Here is a 19,602-nt window from a genome sequence, read left to right as displayed (position 1 = left end):
AGGGGTCTATGCTTTTTGGTAATATTATTAAAATAGCCAAAGATCCAAATTAACTATATTGCTACTGTTGCTGAAATACGTCCTGGGTCATATTTTGTGTTTTTACAATGCCAAGAACATCTAAGATTCCTATCTGCCATCAGTGTTTGAACTCGTGCACTGAAGTCTATCCTAGCTATTTAACAACATTTTCCAAAACAAACACAGAACAGGGAGAATGGCAATTTTGTTCAATGAGGAAGTTCTTTGAGACCTGGAAGACCCCCAGACCAGTATGTACTGTATCTTGTTGGGGTGGGTTGAATAGGGTTGGATTGTGCTGTTTTTGGCAGATGGGTCTTCACCCAAAAGAAATCTTAGGAGGAGACCCAGGGGGAAGCAGATGATGTGGAGACTCCCAATGACGTGGGTGAGGAGCCAGAACCTGCCCCCAGCCCCCACCTTGGGCTTCTCGGGAGTCCCCAGGGGGAGCCCAGGGAGCTCTGCAGAGCACAGTTAAAACCCACAGGCTCAGCCCAAGCTCGTCTCACAAACGAGGAGACAAGACTCAGCGAGCGGCCACCCGGGCCAGCCCCGGCTGAGACGTGATTCTCAGTGAGACACACGCTGTCTCGCTGCCTCCGCCCACGGCCCCTGAACGACATTTATGCCCTGTCCGTCCTCATAGATGAGCAAAGGCTGCTTGCTCCAGGAGGCTTTTCTGACGCCCCAGACACACGGAAGTCTCCCACACCTTCGTCAAAACCACACCCCTCTCTCCTTACAGGTCCTATCACATTTTTAATGTTGCCAGTGCCTGTCCACCTACTTCGGTATAACAGCTGTGGCCACAAGAGCCGTGTTTCTCACTGTCCCGGTTATACCCCGAGGACCTAGAACGCGGCCTGGACGCAGAAGAGTAACCGCCCTGAGGGGCAGAATTATGACCTGTTTGTCCTTTCATCCCCCATGCCTGGTGCTAGGCTTAGCTCAGAGTGGCAGCTCAGTAGCTGTCTCTGACTTGAATTATGAAAATCAAACTACCTAGAAGTCAGGACAATCTTTTCCTGGCCCCATCCAAGCTTTTCTAGGGTTTGGTGGTCTTGAGCAATTGTCCTACCTAGTTTGTCCTTTGTTTTGCCATCCATAAAATAAAACAGCTCGATCCTGAGGTCTTGGAAAACCCTTCTGTCTGGAAAATTCTGTCATGCTATATTCCTCTGCGCAGAAATGTCCAGTGAAGGTGTTAGGCCAGAACTTGAAGCAATGAGATTACTAAACATAAAAGAATGTTAATCCTAGTCAAGAATTAATGGTTAAGAGGGGACCTGAAATCTTGTTCTACTAGTTACTAACTTTAGCGTGGCTGGAAACAAGGTGCTGTACTTCCCCATGCCTCAGTTTCTTCATAGCAACACAAAGGTGGGGACAGAATGAAATTACAGAACCAAAGGTTTAGCGTGGTGCTGGGTACCTAATTAGGTATCAGCCAATGTTAATTTACATTTTTATCAAGATCGATCAAATGGGAATGATTTCCATTTAAATAGGTGTAAAAATAGCTTGATGATATTTTCTGTAAACTCACTGCTGTTCCCTCTTCTGTTTTAGGAGACAAATCCCCCAAGAGAAACAAGGTGAGAAGAATCACAAGGTGGCTTTTGTGCACCACTCCTTATTTTAGCTGCGTAGGAATGCAGACACTGGGAAGGCCTAGCTATTGATTAAAAACCACATCCTGGATGTTTAGTTGGGATGTGTAACTTCTGTTTGTAAATCGACAGATTCTTAACCATTAGCTCAGCTCATACAACAATCAGTTTAATTTCTGATTCTCTTTTTTTTTTGCAGACTCCTTTACCGCCTCCTCGGTAAGACACTTAAAACATTATTTTGTTCTGCTGTGTACTAAATAATAAATTCCAGAACTTGAAAAGCTCCAGAGTTTAAAAAGGGGAAACACAAAAATTTGGCATTGAAAAATTAATATGAGTTGGCCAGCGACCAAGGTTAAACAAACCTTCATTCACCCATTTAATCGTTCGTTCATCTTCACTCACCGTTTCTTCCCTGTCCCTTCCTGTTCTTGCCCTTCTTCTAGTCCAGAAACCGCCAGATAGGACTGGCCCTGGGAAACACCTTCAAGGGACTTAGAACAGAGCTGTGTACATGTATATAAGCACAGCTATTATTACATTTATACTTAGAGATGGAGGTGAGAGAGACAGACGATCTCTCAGGCTTTGAGGAGGCAGCCACCCTGGTTCTCCGTGGTCCCGTGGGTGCCTCGATCTCTACCCTTGCTGGGAACCTTCTCCTGGTTCCGCTCTCTATGCTCCTAGTGGGAAGTGAGTGAGCCAACTGCTGAGTCTCCTTCCTCTCTGTGTTTCCAGCCTCTACCAATAGTGCCCGATGCACTTGGCAGTGAGTGAGTGAGTGGGGAAGAAATGGGGGAGTGAGGTGTTCGCTGACTTTCAAACATCCCCCATGTCTTTGGGGAGTTTCAACAGCTCGGGTCTTCCAGTCTGGGATAAATGGAAAGCTATCGTGAGTTTCTGTCCCCGGGCCTCCTACCGCTCAAACAGGAGGCATGTCGAAGAACCAGAGACACCCTGTAGAACACTACATCAGAAAAAAGAACCGAACCACAGAGCACGTTGGTTGGGGGGTGGGGGGGTAGATTCAGGCTCCGCAGAAGAACAACTGCCTGGCGTCCGGAGCTGCCGGAAACAGACGGGCAGAGCCGTCAGTCCGGCCGCCCAGAAACTGACGCTTCCCACCCAAAGCTGAGGACGCTGAGGGCAGGGCTGTCTGAGAGGCCACCTGGGCAGCAAAGCGTCTCTGTCTCCCCCATGACTCTTCACACAGGCTACCGGTGGCCCCTCTTCCGAAGATGTACCAGCCCCTTCCCCCCGAGCCGGACAGCAGCAGGTCACCCCTGCCGAAGAGGCACATCTACCCCGAGGTCCAGAGAGGGCCCAGGTGAGAGATGGGTCGTGGGGGCTGGGGGGGCCAGGGCGATGCGTGGGCTGTGGCAGGGACAACCCAACAGCCGCGGCTCACAGCAGACTCCCCAGCGGGGGGGGCGGGGGGGGAATAGTCTTAGAAACTTGCCGTTTAATTCTTTAACCGAAAACACAGCTTTTGTGGTAATGAAATGAGTTATTGAAAGAATGGCCCCCTGGAGACCCGAAATTAGTTATTAAAGAAAATGTTAAATGCCAGAATGGAGTCGGGACCTTTCGTGTAAAAACCAGACGGCGGCTCGGGCTGTTGTAGGAGCAGCACTGGTCCCCGCTGCCCGTCGCCCAGGCTGGACAGACAGAACCGCGTATGAACACCGTTTGTCAGAAGCGTTATCGCCTCTGTGACAGGCACACATCACAAAGCCAGCCCTGCGGGATTATGCTGGTGACGGACTCTCGCCCCGAAACGTGCGGGGCGCTTGGCAGGCAGCTCTGATCTCAGAAGGGGCCACACCCGAAGGGGCGTATTTTTTTCCCCCCAAGACAGTTTGAATGTCCAAAATGACCTTATTTTAGAAGTCGGGGGCGGAGATTAGCATCTCCCCGGGGTTCCTGCCCAGAGTGAGGGGTGCTTTCTTGCTGCCGGCTTGAGTCAGAAGGCTGAGGCGCCCAGCATTCTTGGCGAGTGAGCCTTTCTCGCGGGCACAGAAGAGCAAACTCTCAGACCCACTTCGGCTTCTGTGGAAAACCCACTTATCACTGGTTCCGACGGGGGCCATTGCAGAGCCCGAAATGTCATTTCTCCTCTCAGTTGTGTGGAGAATGTCTCTTCATCTTTGCGTCCTTCACAGCTTCACGAGAACAGACACCTTCCGGGCCACAGCCCCCTCGCCGTTCCCCAGGCCGTCTCCTGCCTCCTCTGGGCCCTTCTCCATGGGCACGGCCTGTGGGCAGGGAGGAGAGTCCTCGAGTCCCGATTCAAACCCCTCGGGCTGAAGTTTAGGTTCTCCTTCCCATGAACTGGTGGATTTGGGGACTTCTAGTGGGGTGACTGCATCTCCAATGGAGTTAGCAGTGTCTGGAGATATTCTGGTGGTGACAACTTGGATGCTTTGGGCACCCCGCGGACAGAGAGGCCAGGGACACTGCTGCACACCGTCCTGTGCACGGGCCGGCCGCACAGCAAAGCCCAGCGGGCCTGCTGTGGTCATCAGTACCGAGGCTGAGGAACTCCGCCTTCGGGCAGATGACTAACCTGCCGCAAGGGAGGCCTCCTCAGCAGCAGTAAAGTGGGGATGCTTCTACTCCCCCCTGGGCTAAGGTGACAAATAAGCAATTCCTGACAAGCCCTTAACAGGGGCAAACATTTACAGCCAACACGGAGCGCACTGTCACGGCCGTGAGCCCTTGTACACGGGCGCTTTTGCCATCTCGTGGAATGTATTTGGCTACACGTGTGTCCCTTCAGCCCGCACGGGACGCCGTCGCGCCCCGGTGTGCCTATTCCCCGGCACGGAGCCCGGCACACAGGAGATGGTTGATAAACCTGGGCTTCCTCCTGCCGCCTCCCCAGGAAGGGTCCGAGGCAGACGGGGAGCCATCAGACATGCCCCGTTTGGGTTTCTGTCCTCCACAACGGAGCCGAGGAGGCAGCGGCCATGCTAGGCCGCCCCACGGCGAAATGTGTCATCAGAACTGGGAATGGGAAATGTGATGCCCCCAACACTCGCGCGAGCAGATGGGCTACGACCGAAGGTCTGGCTGAAAGGCAGGGGAGGAGGGAGACAGCAGCCGGGAGGGATGAAACACCGAAGGCCACGGGCGTGGTTAGTGCCGAGGGAAGGGGGTGTTGCCGTATTTTGCCGTGTATAATGCACACAGTTTTGCCCAGATTTTTGAGGGTAAACAAGGATGCACATTACGCCTGGGCAGTACTAATTCCAATTCTATATAAATCTTTTTAATTCTTTTATTTATGCTTGTGTGTCAAAAGTGTAACTGTAGAAAGCAATAACAATATCTGTATGCAAAATCATATCCTGGAATACGATCATCGGTTTTACATATAAATAAAAAATTGAATTTAAAAAATTTTTAAAAAGATTTTTTTCCTGAAAGTTTGGGCCAAAAACATGGGTGTGCATTACACAAGGCAAAATATGGTATCTTCTTTCTGGGTGCCCCCTTCTGCCCCCCGCCACTGAGAAGACCAGGACAGTGGGACCCAGCAGATGCGGGTCTGCATCCCAGTCCAGCCACTTCCGGCTGGACGATGTCAGAAAGCTCTGCGGCCGCCCCGAGTGCTGCCTTCCTTGCCTGTACAAAGCAAATAGCCATCCCATGTGACAGGCTGTGGTGGGGAGGGACGCGAGTTTTCTAAAGTGCCGAGGACGGTATCTGTCACCACATAGGGAAGAAGAAAAGCACTTAAACAGTCTCTCCCACTGTCCCCAACAGATTTGGGGCCCCAGAACCCTGTTTTCCTGGAAGCAGAGCCCAGACATTCTAGTGCTAAGTTTCCCATCCTGGCTTCACATTAAAATAATCCGGAAAGATTTTTCAAAAGTACTAGTCCCCAGTAGCATCAGTCCAATTGCTCTGAGAGGTGAGACCCAGGTGCCCCTATTTTTTAAAGCTCCCCCAGGTATATCTGAGGGGCAGTCGGGGTTGAGCAGGCTCCCTGGGCCGTGCCTGCCTGTGCCCGGCGTCTCGTGTCGGACAGAGCGCTCCCTGGAACTCGGAGCGCGCCCAGCTCCCGTCTGGTCTCACTGTGGCGCTGCCCACTGGTGCCTCGGAATCCTTAGAGGTTTGCATTTTGCACCTCTGGTGTTTCTGCCGCTATGGTTTACATGTGTTTGAGCTATAGTTTTAGATGTGGTAGCAACTGGGCTGGGTCTCTCCATCGCGGACGTCCCCAGAGGGTAATGACATTGCATCTCACGGAATCCTTCCAGCGGGCAAAGCAGCACGTTTTTCTAAGGCTCAGCAGGGCAAAGGGCCCAGCCCCATGGAGAGCGCACAGCAGGTGCCCGGTCAAGTATCTCTCCCCCATTCACTGGGCCCCGCGCCGCCCCGCCCCCCAACGCACACACACAGGGCCAGCAAGACTCAGAGAAGCCGGGTGGCCCAGTCAAAGCTACAGGGCTCGCCTGGGACAGCTGAGGGGGCAACACCGCGTGGGGCCCTGTGCGGGACCCTGGGAAGGACGCAGCACCTAAAGGGCTGGGCCTCATGTTTCCTGGACCTGTAAACGACCCACAAGAGGCGACTGCCAGGGTCACTTTCACTGAAAACAGAAGGAACACCTGTGATCGAGCTACTTCCTCCAAAGCAGGAGCAAGAGCCTGGCCGCAGGGCCCGGGAGACGACTTGCCCCCCCACCCCCTCCCTGCAACAGGAGACCGAGATTTATATGCAGCAACCCACCGGGTCCAAGGAAGGCAGCGGCAGCTGCGGCCTCCACACGCTCTGCTCCCCTGGACGGCGGTGGTGGCCCCAGCCATTGCTTCAGCCCCCGACCCTCCCTTCCGAAGCTGAGTGGCGCTTCACAGAACTATCACTGAATCAAAGCACTTCAGACAAGGAAAGTGCCGTTTCAATCATTCACCAACGACTTAAAACTAAGAGACAACTTTGAAGCTGGGGGACAGTGGGCTAGACGTCCTCGACCGTTCTAGACCATTATCATGACGTGTACAATATCCATGTACTTAATACTTTTTGCTCAGCTCTTTTTTTTTTTTTTAACTGAAGTAAATTGATGTAAAAAGGAAACATACCGCCATAAGTAACGGCCACACAGTTTCAGACCAAAACTTTGAGCCTGGGGAGTTTTCTCCCTGTTCAAAGGGAAGTCAAATGTGAGTGCGGCATTGAAATACACTAACCGCCACGCTGAGACACTCCTGGACAGAATTAGAAAGAGGTTTAAAAAGGAATGGCTGTCAAATTATGCATCCATTGTAATTTCAAGACCATGGCCCACGCACCAAATAAAACCACCCTGGGTAATCTGAGAGCAATGGGCGTTTGCTGAGCTCTTGCTGCACCTGGGGCTGACTTTGGAGTCTTTGGGGTGCATTAACTCTGTCCCACAATGACGCCATGCGGAAGCAACGCTACAGTCGCCAGCTTATGGATGAGAACACAGAAAACGCATGGGGTCACTGAGCCACGGTGTCTCCTTTCTGCTTCAACAAACTCAGTGGCCCACGGTGCAGGCTTCCGCCAAAATGTAAGGAAAGCGCCTGCTTTTAACAAAAAAAAAAACACCGTTTTGCCCAACCGTGGGCTTCCCTTTTCAACCAGCCACACTGGCACGTGTCAGTTAAAGCAATTTCGGTGGCAAAAAAAATGTACATTTTGATGATTTGAGAAGTGAAAAAAGAATACAGATGTCGGAAACCTCCTTTGAAAGAGAAGATTGTGAAGAAGATAAACACATTCTTATTTACGAGTGGGACTCACCAATTTTAGAGTGTAAACTTGATTATTACGAGAGTTTTGCACAATGTTGTCATTGGGGGAAACTGGGTGAAGGACACCCGGGGCCACTCTGATCTGTCATTTCTTACAACTGCCCGAGACCTACAGTTTAATTTAAAAGAAAGTGTGACTGCTAAGTGTTCTGCAGAGATAAGGTGGTATTTTATTCCAAGTAGCTTCCATACATATTATTTATGAGAACGTTAATCATCTTCCTTTGCTACTGTCTGGACTTACCCATTTTACAGGTGGGAAAACTCAGCTTCAGAGAGGAAATTCCACTGAGCCAGGGTGACAAGGCTCATGGATGACGGAGCGAGGATTTGGACCCAGTTTATGTAAAACTGAACCAAAAACTAAGGGGGGCTCAAAAAGGCCTATTTTGATAGTAAAAGGTATTATCCTCAAATACACGCTGAGCACCTATTAGGCGTATGTGGAAAGAATGTGGCAAAGCTTATTCTGTGTAGCCAGTGACCACATTTTATTCGCCATCTCCAGCCACGCAATGTGGGCAAACAGGAGTTAAAGATGCTCCGCGAGAGGCAGCGCAGCGCTGCGGCGGGGAGGCCAGGCCTTGCTCGGCCCCCCTGTGATTTTGTGCAGACCCCTGTCTTCATCAATCTCGTTTGAGAGAGAGCCCCGCCCCCAAGGCCAGCTGCCTTTATTTTACAGGGGAGGGGAGCGACTCGCTTGGGAGGCCTGGTCACCAGGGGCATTTCAGCGTCCAGGGACGGTTGTTGTGCACAGCAGGGATTTGTTACAATTACTTGAGTTCTCACTTAACAATCCAATACTTAAAGTTCCCAGGTCCAAAGCCTCGCTTTCCTGAGGCGTCCAATTCCATCTAGCAAGGATATTGCTCTGTTTATAAATCGAGTGATTTGACGTAAACAGAAGGAAGGACTATCGCTCTGCTTGTCACTTGGGAGAGGTTAAGGAATCTTGGACTCTGAGGCTCCTCAACAAACAAAAGGAGTTAAATCTCCTTAGACACTGGAAACACCAGACACAGTTCGCTCACTTGATTTTTTAAGTACTTCTAATGCTGACAGGCAGGTTTAAACCCCAACATGCAAAACTCTTTAACAATGAATTTTTGTAAATCTGATAAAGGCAATGCACAAATAGAGGAAAATTCAAGTTCTCCTAGATTGTTCAGATGCTTCACAAACGGAGTCAAACACAGGTTGACTCTTGAAACATAAAAAAAAAATCACAAGACTGAAAGCAATCTACACACTTTAACTTGAAGCCACGTGGCTAACCTGTGACAGATTAGCCTCAGTTTAACCCCAAAGCAATCAATACGATGGGTATTGGTTCTGCTTTATTACTTCTAATCCCATTTCTTTTATCCCCTCGCCCATCCTGTTAAAAGGGAGAGGCAGGGAGCGGCTGTGCCAGCCCAGGAGCTGCCGGCCCAGGTTAAAAAGTGTGGGGCCTCAGCCCCGGCGCTCGGGGGCCTGAGGCCAGGACAGGGCCTCTGAGCGCCGGGTGCTTCTGAGATTCTCTCTCCTGCTACAGACAAAGTTTACGACCCAGGTCACCGCCTCCCACGGAGGTTGGTGCGGCAGCCTCAGTCCCCTGGGGTTTCCCCGGGCCCCGCCCTTCCACCAGCAGGCCCCGGTGAACAGAGTGTACACGCCCCTAATTCCTGCAGAGTCTCCTTAGTGGACGTGGAGCACATTCCAACCGCAGAGCCCACTGAAGGCCCAGCTTGTTCATTTTTGTCTCTACCAAGGCTCACAATGACTCTCCACGGACAAATACCCTTGCGGCCATTTCGCAGATGAGAAAAGTGAGGGTGAGAGACGTACATCCCTTGTCCATATCAACGAAAGGCTTGGAGTTTCTTCTGAGGCTTGACCAATGTCCACGTTAGCAGATCCTAGACTGAGTTCTTCCCCTGTTGTTCAGTGTCATGGTTTTTCTGCCTCGAGGCTCCCCTCGTTGTCAGCATCCTTTCTCATATTTGCTTCCTGGGATCCCACTGTCCCGGACAATCTCATGTTTAAAACCCTTTTCACTTCCTCAGGCAAAGAACTAAGAGCCTTAGAATCAAGGTAATAACAGCAGGTCTGACGGTGGTAGGGAAACTCGACACGGGAAACCCAGTGTCAGGAGGAAAGATCGTGTTATTTAGATGCCTCTCAAACAAGAAGCAAGCTTATTCACGTCCTTTCTGTCACCGCCTTTTATATTGGCTCGCCCCTCCTCCTTTCGCTTCGAAAATTATGAGGAAAATATCCTGACTTTAGTTTATAGAACAGTGATATAGATCACACTGGACAATGGGGTGTTGCTTTGGCAATAACAGTATAATCAAAGGTTTTCAAGGGCTCAGAATGATTTTACTTTGATCATATGACCTGTATTTTATGTAACACTGTATTTCTTTTCCCTGCAGCAGACAGATAAGCTTAAAGAACTTAAGTGAGGTAAGTAGCAACTTCGTCCTTGGAAACAAAGAAGGGAAATTTTTGTGCCTTAAGTGTCTGCAATGGACAAGATACCATTTGCTTTAAATGTTCTGCTACACTTAGTCATCATAACAGCCCTGCTCAACATGTATTATTTTCCCTCTTTTAAAGGTGGGAAAACTAAAGCAAAACAAGTGTAAGATTCAGATTTTAAACCAAGGTCCTATTTGTCACCATATCCAGTGTTTAGGGGACAATGACGAGAACATGCCTAGTTCCCATGGAAGACTTCGCATTTTCCCATGGGTTTCAGGCCCCAGTATTACAGAAATAAGAGGTTGGAAATCATACTATACCTTGCTATGTGTTCTTCACAAGAAAGACAGGACTGCAAAGTAGAAGAAATACAAGATACAAAGTCACATAGACTTGGGCTTGAGCCTGCTTTGCTGCCTGCTGCTTCTGGGAACTTGGGCAAATCTCCCCACCTCCACTCCACCCCTGTTTCTGTTTTCCTGGCCATAAAAGAGAGATGGGCGTACACCACTTGACAAAGCTGTGATAAAGTCAAAATAAGTGCTTCAATGACCAGGTGAGCAGTAGAGACTCAATAAAACAGCACGTAAGTCAGGAGAGATGGAGATATCCCAGATTCCCCTTGGATGTTTACGTCCTTAAGCCCCCAAAGAAGAGGTTCCTTAACAAGTTGATGGTGAGTCCAGTGTCACTGATGGAAAATCTCTGTCCAAAAACAGGAGTATCCTCACATCCCTCCCTCTGGTCTCCTAAGGGACTTAGTTTTTGTCTTAATATGGGTCAGTGCTCTTATATCTAGACTGCAGAGTTTGGCTTTCCTCCCTCCCTCCTTCCTTCCCTCTCTCCCTTCCTTTCTTTCCTGTCCTTCCTTTCCCTTCCTCCCTCCCTTCCTTCCTTCTTTGTTCATTGGCATTAGAAGAATATTAAAATCAGTAGTCACATTTCAAGTGTGTGACTCCAACAAGACATTTAGTTATTAAATATATTATTTATTTATTGAATATATTATTTATTTATTAAATATATTTATTTATTAAATTAGAGATAATTTATTAGCTCTAATCCATAAGATAATCGCATCAAGGAGAAAGACACAGCAGTGCTGCCAGAGAGGCCAGCCCCGCTTCCATTCAGGACTTCACCTGCTCACCCTCTGCTGGGAATTGAACTTCCAGGTGCCACCAGGAAGGAGAAAGTTGGGGGTGGTACCCACATACCCAGAGGGACTAGGGGAACCCACACACCCAGAGGGACTCCACCCGCTTCTTCCTGTGGGTTGGATTTACATGTCCCAAGTAGCAAACGGCCACCACTCACAGTGACCTACATAACTCATTGGTCCGCCTGAAAGGACACTAGGCCCCCAGTCACTAACAAACAAGGATGTGAGAAGGTCAGCCTTAAAGAGTAGGACTGTGTGTCCTCCTTGCCACGCTGGTTGGCATTTTGCTAGCCGTCGATATCATCTACAGAACAACACAGCCTCATAGAAAAACACATTCTTCCGCCTTATCTGCCTTATCTTTTGCCAAGATATTTCCCCATTGTTTGTGTGGGGCCAGCATCATGGTCATTTCTTCCTCACAAAAGCTTATCTCATAGGACAAATGCCAGGCCTGTGTGCGTGTGCAGGACCAGAATCTCGGGGATCAGAGGCGATGAGCTACTCCGATTCATACAGCCTTTTTTTAATTTTCCAACAAAGTAGAGACTCGTGGTCTCATTTAATTCTCACCAAACCCTAAGAGGAAAAGAATCTTCGGCGAGGTGGCGAGACATGCCAGAGCTCCCACGCTGGCCGAAACCCCGAGTCCAAAGGCCTTCCCAACCTGTGACTCTGCGGTGGGAAACACAGAGACACCTCTGAGCTAAAATGGGGGGTGGGGGGCAGGGAGGAAGAAGAGAAGGGAGGGAAGAAGGAGGGGGAGGGAGGGACACACTGAAAGCAATACTATTTAATTTGAATATGTTTATTTTGAATAGGTTTATTTTCTAACAAAAACAACAAAAGTAGAGAAACCAGAGAAATTTCACTCCACCCTCCTAATCTCATTTAATTTAAATGCAGGGCCCTCACGCTAACAGCTGACTGGGTCTCAATTAGATAAAACATCTGTTCCCACAGGCTTCTCACAGCCCGTCCCCTGCCCCTTCCAGAAGCCTGAGAACCACAGCTGCATCTGATTGAGCACTTTGAACTGCCAGGTTCAAAGTCCTGGGGAAGCCTCAGCGGGGAGACGTTCCAACCACTCATTAGAATAGATTCATTACGCTTTTTACTTAGCCTCTAGATTGGCCTTGATTTGCTGCTCCTGATGAAATGCATGTCCCCTTTCCAGAACCCTAGGGGCCACCGTGGTCTTTGGAACAAAAGAGCTTGTCTGCCGGCGAGCTCGGGGCCGGGCCGGACTGGTGGTGCCTCCTCTCTGAGCTGTTCGTTGCTAAACATTCCTGTCTGTGCAGCTAACATGGGTTGGGAGGCCCGGGCAGCAGGGCCAGCTCAGCCCCACGGGAGCAGGGAAGCTGGGTCCGCGGCGCCGCCCTTTGGGCCTCCTCTGCAGACCCCGGCTTTAGCCTTCCATGGACCCTGGACCCTTTTTGAAAATGTGATGAATGGTGTAACCACCCGTCCTAACCCTCTGGAAAAAAGAGGGGGAAAAATAGCTTTTAATTTCAGAAGGTTCATGGACCCCACAGGCCACACAGGGACCCCTTCTGCCCCCCAAGTTAAGACTCTCTTGTCGAGACGATGCCCAAGTCCTCCCCAGCGGCATGAAGGGGACTGTGGAAAAGTATGTGCAGCCAACACTGTGCTTCTTGTAAGGCTTCCTGCTGCTTTAAGAGTAGAAGGGAGCCCAAGGACGCGAGTCCCATGGGCACGTAGGTCTTAGTAATGAGGAATGATCAGGAATTCTGCTGCTATTAGGGATGAGAGAGAAAGGAACTGTTTGGGAAGATAAACGGCTACATTTAAAAAGAATAATGTGACTATTTTCATGTGCATTTTTTAAATACAACGAAAATTAGCCATAGCCTCAGCACATAGTCACTTCAACACAATCTCTATTAGTGTTTTCTCATCTCTCTTCACATTCTTTTTATACACACACGCCCCCTGTGGAAATATGTCAGGAGTCCAGCTTCTACTCTGACCTTTTTGTGTAATGTTGAGGCATACTTAAGAGTACAGTCTTATTTCCCACTCTGCATAAACAAGTGAATACTGAACAGTCCCACTTCGATGGACAGGTAAATTGTGTCGAGGGTTTTGACACTACAACTAATGACATGCCGAACATCTCTGCGCGTGGAATTGGGTCTGGATTTTAGGTTGTTTTCTTAGAAAAAGAGTGTCACCAATGGAATTACTGGGATAAGAAAAATTGTATTTCTAAGGCTCTTGAAAGCTATGATGAAATTGCCTTCCAAAGAGTCAAAGCAATTGAGAGTCCCATCAGCAGACTGTATACTCACCTGTTACATCCCACAACGAGTATAAAATTGATTTTTGCTTAGTTTTTTTTACTGTTATTCGTAGATTTTAAAAATCTCAATAGCAACAAAACTTTTGCCCAATTCTACTAACCAGTTGCTCTGAAAACACAGAGCATGAAGTTTTCTATCACCAAGTTATTCAACACCTTTTTTTTTCCCCATTTAACACAGGTCCTTGGAACAGAGAAAGGTAAACTGTTCACATTTGTTTTCAGATCCTAATACCGCCAGGTTACGTTCTGTTTCCATGTTTACAGTGTTAGTCATTTGTTAAAAGGATTGATCGTTTTGGGGCCTGGGGTGTACGAGCGTGTGCATGAGCGTGTGCAGGGGGAGGGGACAGGTTACATGACCCAGATGGACCCAGGACTTCTCAGCCTGTCTCTTCGAGGATCCTCTGGTCTCAACAGGACGATTTAAGTTGGAGCTGGGCTCATGGTCTTCCTGCAGCCACAGGCTACAGTCAAGGAGGCACATGGTCACCCTCTGGCAGTTTGGGAAGACCTTGCTGGTCCAGAGAAGCTCTTGGTCTCCCCATCTTTGTTGTCACTTGTGCACACGCACATATACCCTCATCTGAGTGTGCGCACACACACAACTCACAGGTGTCGTTGCTGTGGAAGCATGTAACCCACACTCACTCACCCGCTGGCAGGGTGCTAACTGGGTAATGCCTTCTCGTCCACCTCTAAAACACTGTTCCTCACTTGCCGAGAATGATGGCTTGTGCCCAGAGCCAAGGGCCTGGGCCTTGGCCCGAGGAGGCAACACAGGCAGTGTGGCCGACAGAGCGACAGGAGCCGCCGCCGCCGCCTCGCTGCAGCTGTGGCCTCGGTGCACTGCCCCCGTGGGGCGCTATGCCCTTCTTCCTCCCGAGGACGTTAGGCTGGAGCGGAGCCTAATCTGGGTTTGTCGACTCCCAATGGCCCCGGGGAGGAGCGGGGGCCCGCTGGCGATCTAAAACAAATCAAACCCTAAAGGAAACTGAGTCTCAGCATCCTCACACCACCAAGCGTCATTGCAACCACGTGACACTGTTCTGACAAGGTACTGATGCTCCGGGCCGCTGTTGCCATGAAACACTTTGATACCACATGTGACTAGTGGCCCAGTCACTGGCTCCAATCACATTTCAAGGAATCACGGGCCCTCAATCAATGGTTCCCAAGTGATGCTTAACCTTGGACAGAGCACAAAGTAACAACCCAGACTAAGACCTGGAGGCATCTCTCTGCTTCCTGAACTTTATTACTTACAGCCCGAATTGAGGGAGTGCTCTCTGGGATTTCTTATCACGGTAGTATTGTGCACCCTGGGTAATTCTGGATGGCAGGTTAAAATCAATTCATGATGGAAAGGAAAAAAAAAGGGCTTATGCAATTCCTAAATAACTCCCAGTTCATATGGTTGGCAGAACATTCCAGAACTTGAAGATCAAAGGGGAAATTCTGAGAAACGCATGCCTGGTAACCCAGGTAGGAACTGCTGGTCTGCCTCAGATTCCCTGGGGCCCTCCTGCCCGCCCCAGCGGGGTATGCGGGTTCAGGCATGGGGGCCCGCCCTGCGCATGCCCAGGCCCTGCCCTGCCCTGCCCCGAGCAGTTCTTGGATTTTACTTATTGTTTATGTGTAAGTTTTCATCTGAGTGCGTAATTCCAGTCCAGTTCTCGTCCACACTGCATACTTCCAATGCAATGTTCTGTATTTGGGGAAGTTCAGTGATGAACTCCAGGTTCCATATTCTCAATAACAATATGGAGTGTCCATACTCAAAGGAGTTTTTATAGCCTCCAGGAGAAACCCCTCCCGGAAGCCTGGGCTGGTGTAGAATACGTGGGGTACGGTTTCTGCTGACCACCAGCAGCCTGCTCCCAGTCATCAGAGAATATGGGCTGAAATTACAGCAGTTCCGATAGGCCTCTGATGGGCTCTCATGTCATTTTCCTTTCACCTCCTGACCACGTTATGTAACTCCTTTATACAGTTCCTTATCACCAGAGGAAGCCTGAAGCTTGTCACCTGTCATGGAATCAAAGCGCTCCAGAGACCCCTCATGCCGTCGCCAGGTAAGGCGCCAGGAATCCCAAGGTGGGTCTCAGCTGTCGGGGCGTCAGGCCATGGACTGTAGAGGACAATGACTCCTTGAGGCTTCCTCAGAAACAGGAAGTCCTCGGCCTCTGGTAAGGAAGCCTGGAGCTCCAGCTACCATAGAAGCGAATAGCGTCACTCTTCCTGCACTTTGTACTTGGCTGAGTCAGGGCTGGAGAAGTATGGGAGAGTCAGAGACCTGAACGTTATTAACTCGTTCCGAAGGAACTGGAACAGATGCTAATGACTCTGGGAAGGGAAGTTGGCCTTTCTAAGTAGACTCCACTGATAACCACACAGAAGCTTACAGTTACTTTTGAATTTCACGCTACAGATGGCCGGGGCTTAGAAATACCATTATCTGATTAAACACTTTCCTGATCAGGTTATCGTGACAACTGTCAGCCCAACTAAAGAGACAAGGAAGTGAAGGCTGTAAACCACTGCAGATTAGTGCTGGCTTCCTTCCAGCAGCGCTCAGGGCCTCCAGAATGAGCGCTCTAAGGCTCTCAGGACCCCAGGCTGACCGGTGGCTCCGGCCTCGGTTCATGCCACTCCCGCGCTTTCCACGCGCCACCGTCACCTACCGCAGGGCCTGCGCACCGGCTCGGTCCCTGCCTGCGACACTTCCTTCCACGGCGTCCCCACCCCACTCTCCCCACACGTGGACAACTTCTCGGCATCCACCGGACCCCAGCTTAGAGCCACGGAATCCACTCCCCAGAGGGAATAAATGAGGCCCAGACAGGCTGAGGCCCTGACCGCTGGGGTCAAGTCCAGCTTCCCTGTCCAGCAGCCCCTGAGGCCTATAGTGGCTTGATTCTAAAACTGCAGCCCACGAACCCGACTTTCCCAGGGGCCTGCCCAGGGTGAAGGTGCCTTGCCCTTTATCTAATGGACATGGACAGGGATGTACCCTGTGTGTGGCGTAGAGAGGTGGTCCGACGGCCTGGCTTCACCGTGAGCAAAGCACGTGCCGTTGGGCGTCACCCCTCGCCCGACACGCGAAGCCGAGAGCAGAGCCGGGCCTGCCGCAGGTGCCTGGGACACGGGAGCGCTCCTTGCCGCGGCCACGCCCCGTGCGCCGCTGCTCTCCACCCCCGCCCACACCCGCCCCGCCCCCTGCCTTGTCCCGTTTCACACTTTCAGCAGCTTCGCTCTCAGCCTTTGGCCTGTGGGGAGGAGGGCCCTGGCTTCGTAGTTCTCCTTAGGCTGTTTCTCGTTGAAGGCCCAATCTGACACAAAATTCTTGCCCAGAGCACCATATAAAGCCACTCTTCATGTAATTTTCCAAAAGGAAAATAAAAATCACCGTATTGTTGTGAAAAGAGAAGGAGCTCTCCGCTGCGCCCACATGTGTGCTAGCAGGAGTTTGGGACTGGCGTTTGGGACGTTTTGCCGCGCTGGCCTGTAATTGGTAGAATTCCTCAGGGTGCGCCTGCGGCCCGGTGTCCTCTAAGGGCCTAGGCGGTTTCGTCCGCCCCGCAGTGTGGGATGTCAGTTCCTAAACGGACAATTCCTAAGTCTCTGTCTTCGGCAGCCGCCCCCCTTCTTAGCTCCGGACCCGATGGGCTGCTTTCCTTCAATAGGTGGCAGGCATCTTGAATTCGTAACATTGAAAGCTCACTCTTCCTTTCTCCTTTCCTTCCCAAGCCGACACTCCCCTCACCCCGCAAACTCTCACCCCAGTAAATGGCGCCTTCTCTTTCCCACCTTCAGTCGCCCCATCCCACCCATTTTGCCTCCCAAAGTTCTATCTCCATCCAAACCGTGTCTTAAATCCCCCGTCTCTCCTCACGTCCCCAGCTCCCAACACGGGCCAGCCCCCATCGATCTTGCCCGGACGATTGCAGTAGCCATCTAACGATACCTATCTCCTTGCCTTCCCTTCTGCCCAGAAGGAGCCACTCTCTGGTCTGTTGCAGGATAAGCCCTGTTCTCTTGCCTCTGAGCCTTTGCGCCTGCTGTTCCCTCTGCCGGGAACACGCCCTCACTTGCCACCCGCGTCCTGTCCGTCTTTCAGAAGTCAGCTCCGTTCGCATGTCCCCCAGGCAGCCTGTCCTGAGATCCAAAGCGATTTTGTCTGGGTTGAGCGACCGTCTGCTACAGTGGGAACCTCGGCTGTGCGCACACCTGTGGCAGCACTTAGACAGTGGTGACGACGCAATGTCTTCCCTCCCAGCACAGAGCAGTTTCCGGGCAGAGGCTACATCTTACTCATTTTATACTCCCGAGACCTACCACACAGGCCCAGGAAGTTCTCAACACACGTTGGCAAAATGAAAGAATCATTTTTATTTTATGTTTGCTTTGTTTTTATTTATTTTTGTTTTTGCTTCAATCCTTATTTACCTAAAGTATTAAGGCAGGCACATGTTGCTACATATGATTTTTTTTTTTTTTTTTTTTTTTTTTTTGGCCCCAAACACTCATCACAATCGCGCGCTGGCTCCTGGTAAAGAAACGCTGGTGTAAACAGAGTGAGGGTCTTAGGGGCCAGCAGGAGTCGGACCAGGGACTAAAGAGCCTGCGCATATTTTTATTCCCAAAGCAAGCCATGACCCCAGGCTCTCACGCGATAACAAAAACCAGATAGGCACTGGGTTGATTTCAGCGGTCCTGTAACAGGGCTAGATTTCATCTAATTAACCCAGAGACTTCGGCTAATCAAACAATTTCCGGTAGAGTGTGAGCCTTGCAATTCGATTTCACTGTAGCAGCACCTAGCGCTTACGATGATGATGCTGGTCACAGGGCGAAGTGAACCAAAAAATCAGAGCGAAGTGTTAGGTAAAGCGAAACATGAAGTAGCGTGCTAACCAGAGCCCTTGGTCAACAGCCTTGGTAACGTCATTCCTATTGTGCTTAAGAATGTATAGTGATATTTTGATGATCTCTTATTATATTTTTTATAATCCCTTTCCCTTTATGGACTTTCTGAGAATAATCCACATCGTTTTCCCACCCAGCATGCATTTCAAGAATGAATAAATTACTCTCCATACTCTCCTTCAATTGGTAACTAATTATTACGGAATAGGAGCCTCGACCGGCCACATGTCCTTTTCTATAGTGACTGCAGGTTGAAGGCAAGTCTAGATTCATGGCTTCTGAAAGTAAAGAATCAGGACATGTGCTCAGTGAAATGACATGAAAAGAACCCATGTGGGTCCATTTGTTCCGTATCTAATGTTTGCCTGTCTTGGAAAAGGGGAGAAGGGCCCAATCTTCTACTGCCTTACAAAACAGACGCTTCTTCTAGCTCAGCCAGGAAAACACAAAGTGCTTTGCAAATGTGACTTAACTCAGACCATTGTCATAGACTGGCTTCTGAGAGGAATTAGACCCCGCATGGGAAATATTTATTCTTTCATTTCAACATTTTCTTTAGCTCTTCACTCAAGATGAGCCGCCACAGAGTGCAAAACCGAGGTAAGAACACGTTACCCAAGCATTATGGAATAAACAGGTGAGCCTTCACACTGCCCTGTTCCTGCACTGCCACTGCCATTTCCCGAACCTCACAGTTGCTCAGCTGGTGTGTATAAATGTATCAGCTGGTGTGTAGAAATGTATCAGCTGGTTGTCAGCGACGGGAGCATACCCGTAATTAAGTAAGATCGCTTAGGTGGTTTCCATTTCTTCTCTCTTACGAGCATTGTAATGTCATGAAGGATATTGTTGGTGTCTTCCCACATACATTAATATGTACTTGTTTTCCCATGTGCAAACTCTAAGTCCTCCAAGTGTAAAATGTATCAATCTTAGGATCTTCTAAGAGATGGGTTTCCAAAGTAGGTATTGTGTATCCTCTAGCCTCACCCACGGCTTAGAGGTCCCTGGGTGCCCCAGCCTTCCAACAGTCATTTTTGACAAAACTTTATGGTTTTCCCAACCCATTGGGTGTAAAATAGGTTTCTCTTAAGAAAATCTGAGAAAATCATACCTACCCCTCTTACTACTTGGTGGCAAATATAAAAACCCCGACGGTTCCCGTCTGCGGTGAGATTTGAGATAGCACACGTAGTGCCTGCTGCGGGTGGCAGGTTGGGACATTGTTAGTGTTATTTTGCCCGAACTAGACCGGTCACGTTCTTTTGTCTTTCTTCTCCCTGAGCGCCAGAGAGATTC

The 19,602-nt window shown here is 49.8% G+C and overlaps 1 protein-coding gene across 1 annotated transcript in view; it reads left to right on the top strand.

The window, feature by feature from the left end:
• The window catches only part of CLNK (cytokine dependent hematopoietic cell linker), a 78,427-nt gene that overhangs the window by 40,448 nt on the left and 18,377 nt on the right, over positions 1-19,602 (top strand). Inside the window, exons 8-14 of the mRNA XM_054581832.1 lie at positions 1,591-1,616; positions 1,831-1,850; positions 2,848-2,961; positions 9,844-9,871; positions 13,556-13,574; positions 15,368-15,449; positions 18,863-18,903. Coding sequence (XP_054437807.1) covers positions 1,591-1,616; positions 1,831-1,850; positions 2,848-2,961; positions 9,844-9,871; positions 13,556-13,574; positions 15,368-15,449; positions 18,863-18,903 — 330 coding nt within the window. The remainder of the gene's footprint in view (positions 1-1,590; positions 1,617-1,830; positions 1,851-2,847; positions 2,962-9,843; positions 9,872-13,555; positions 13,575-15,367; positions 15,450-18,862; positions 18,904-19,602) is intronic.

Source organism: Pteronotus mesoamericanus, unplaced genomic scaffold (genome assembly GCF_021234165.1).
Source record: "Pteronotus mesoamericanus isolate MK-2021 breed Mesoamerican mustached bat unplaced genomic scaffold, CSHL_Meso_final contig_68, whole genome shotgun sequence".
Classification (NCBI taxonomy): Eukaryota; Metazoa; Chordata; class Mammalia; order Chiroptera; family Mormoopidae; genus Pteronotus; species Pteronotus mesoamericanus.
Note: the sequence above shows the minus strand (reverse complement) of the source record. Positions and strands in the feature narration are given on the sequence as shown.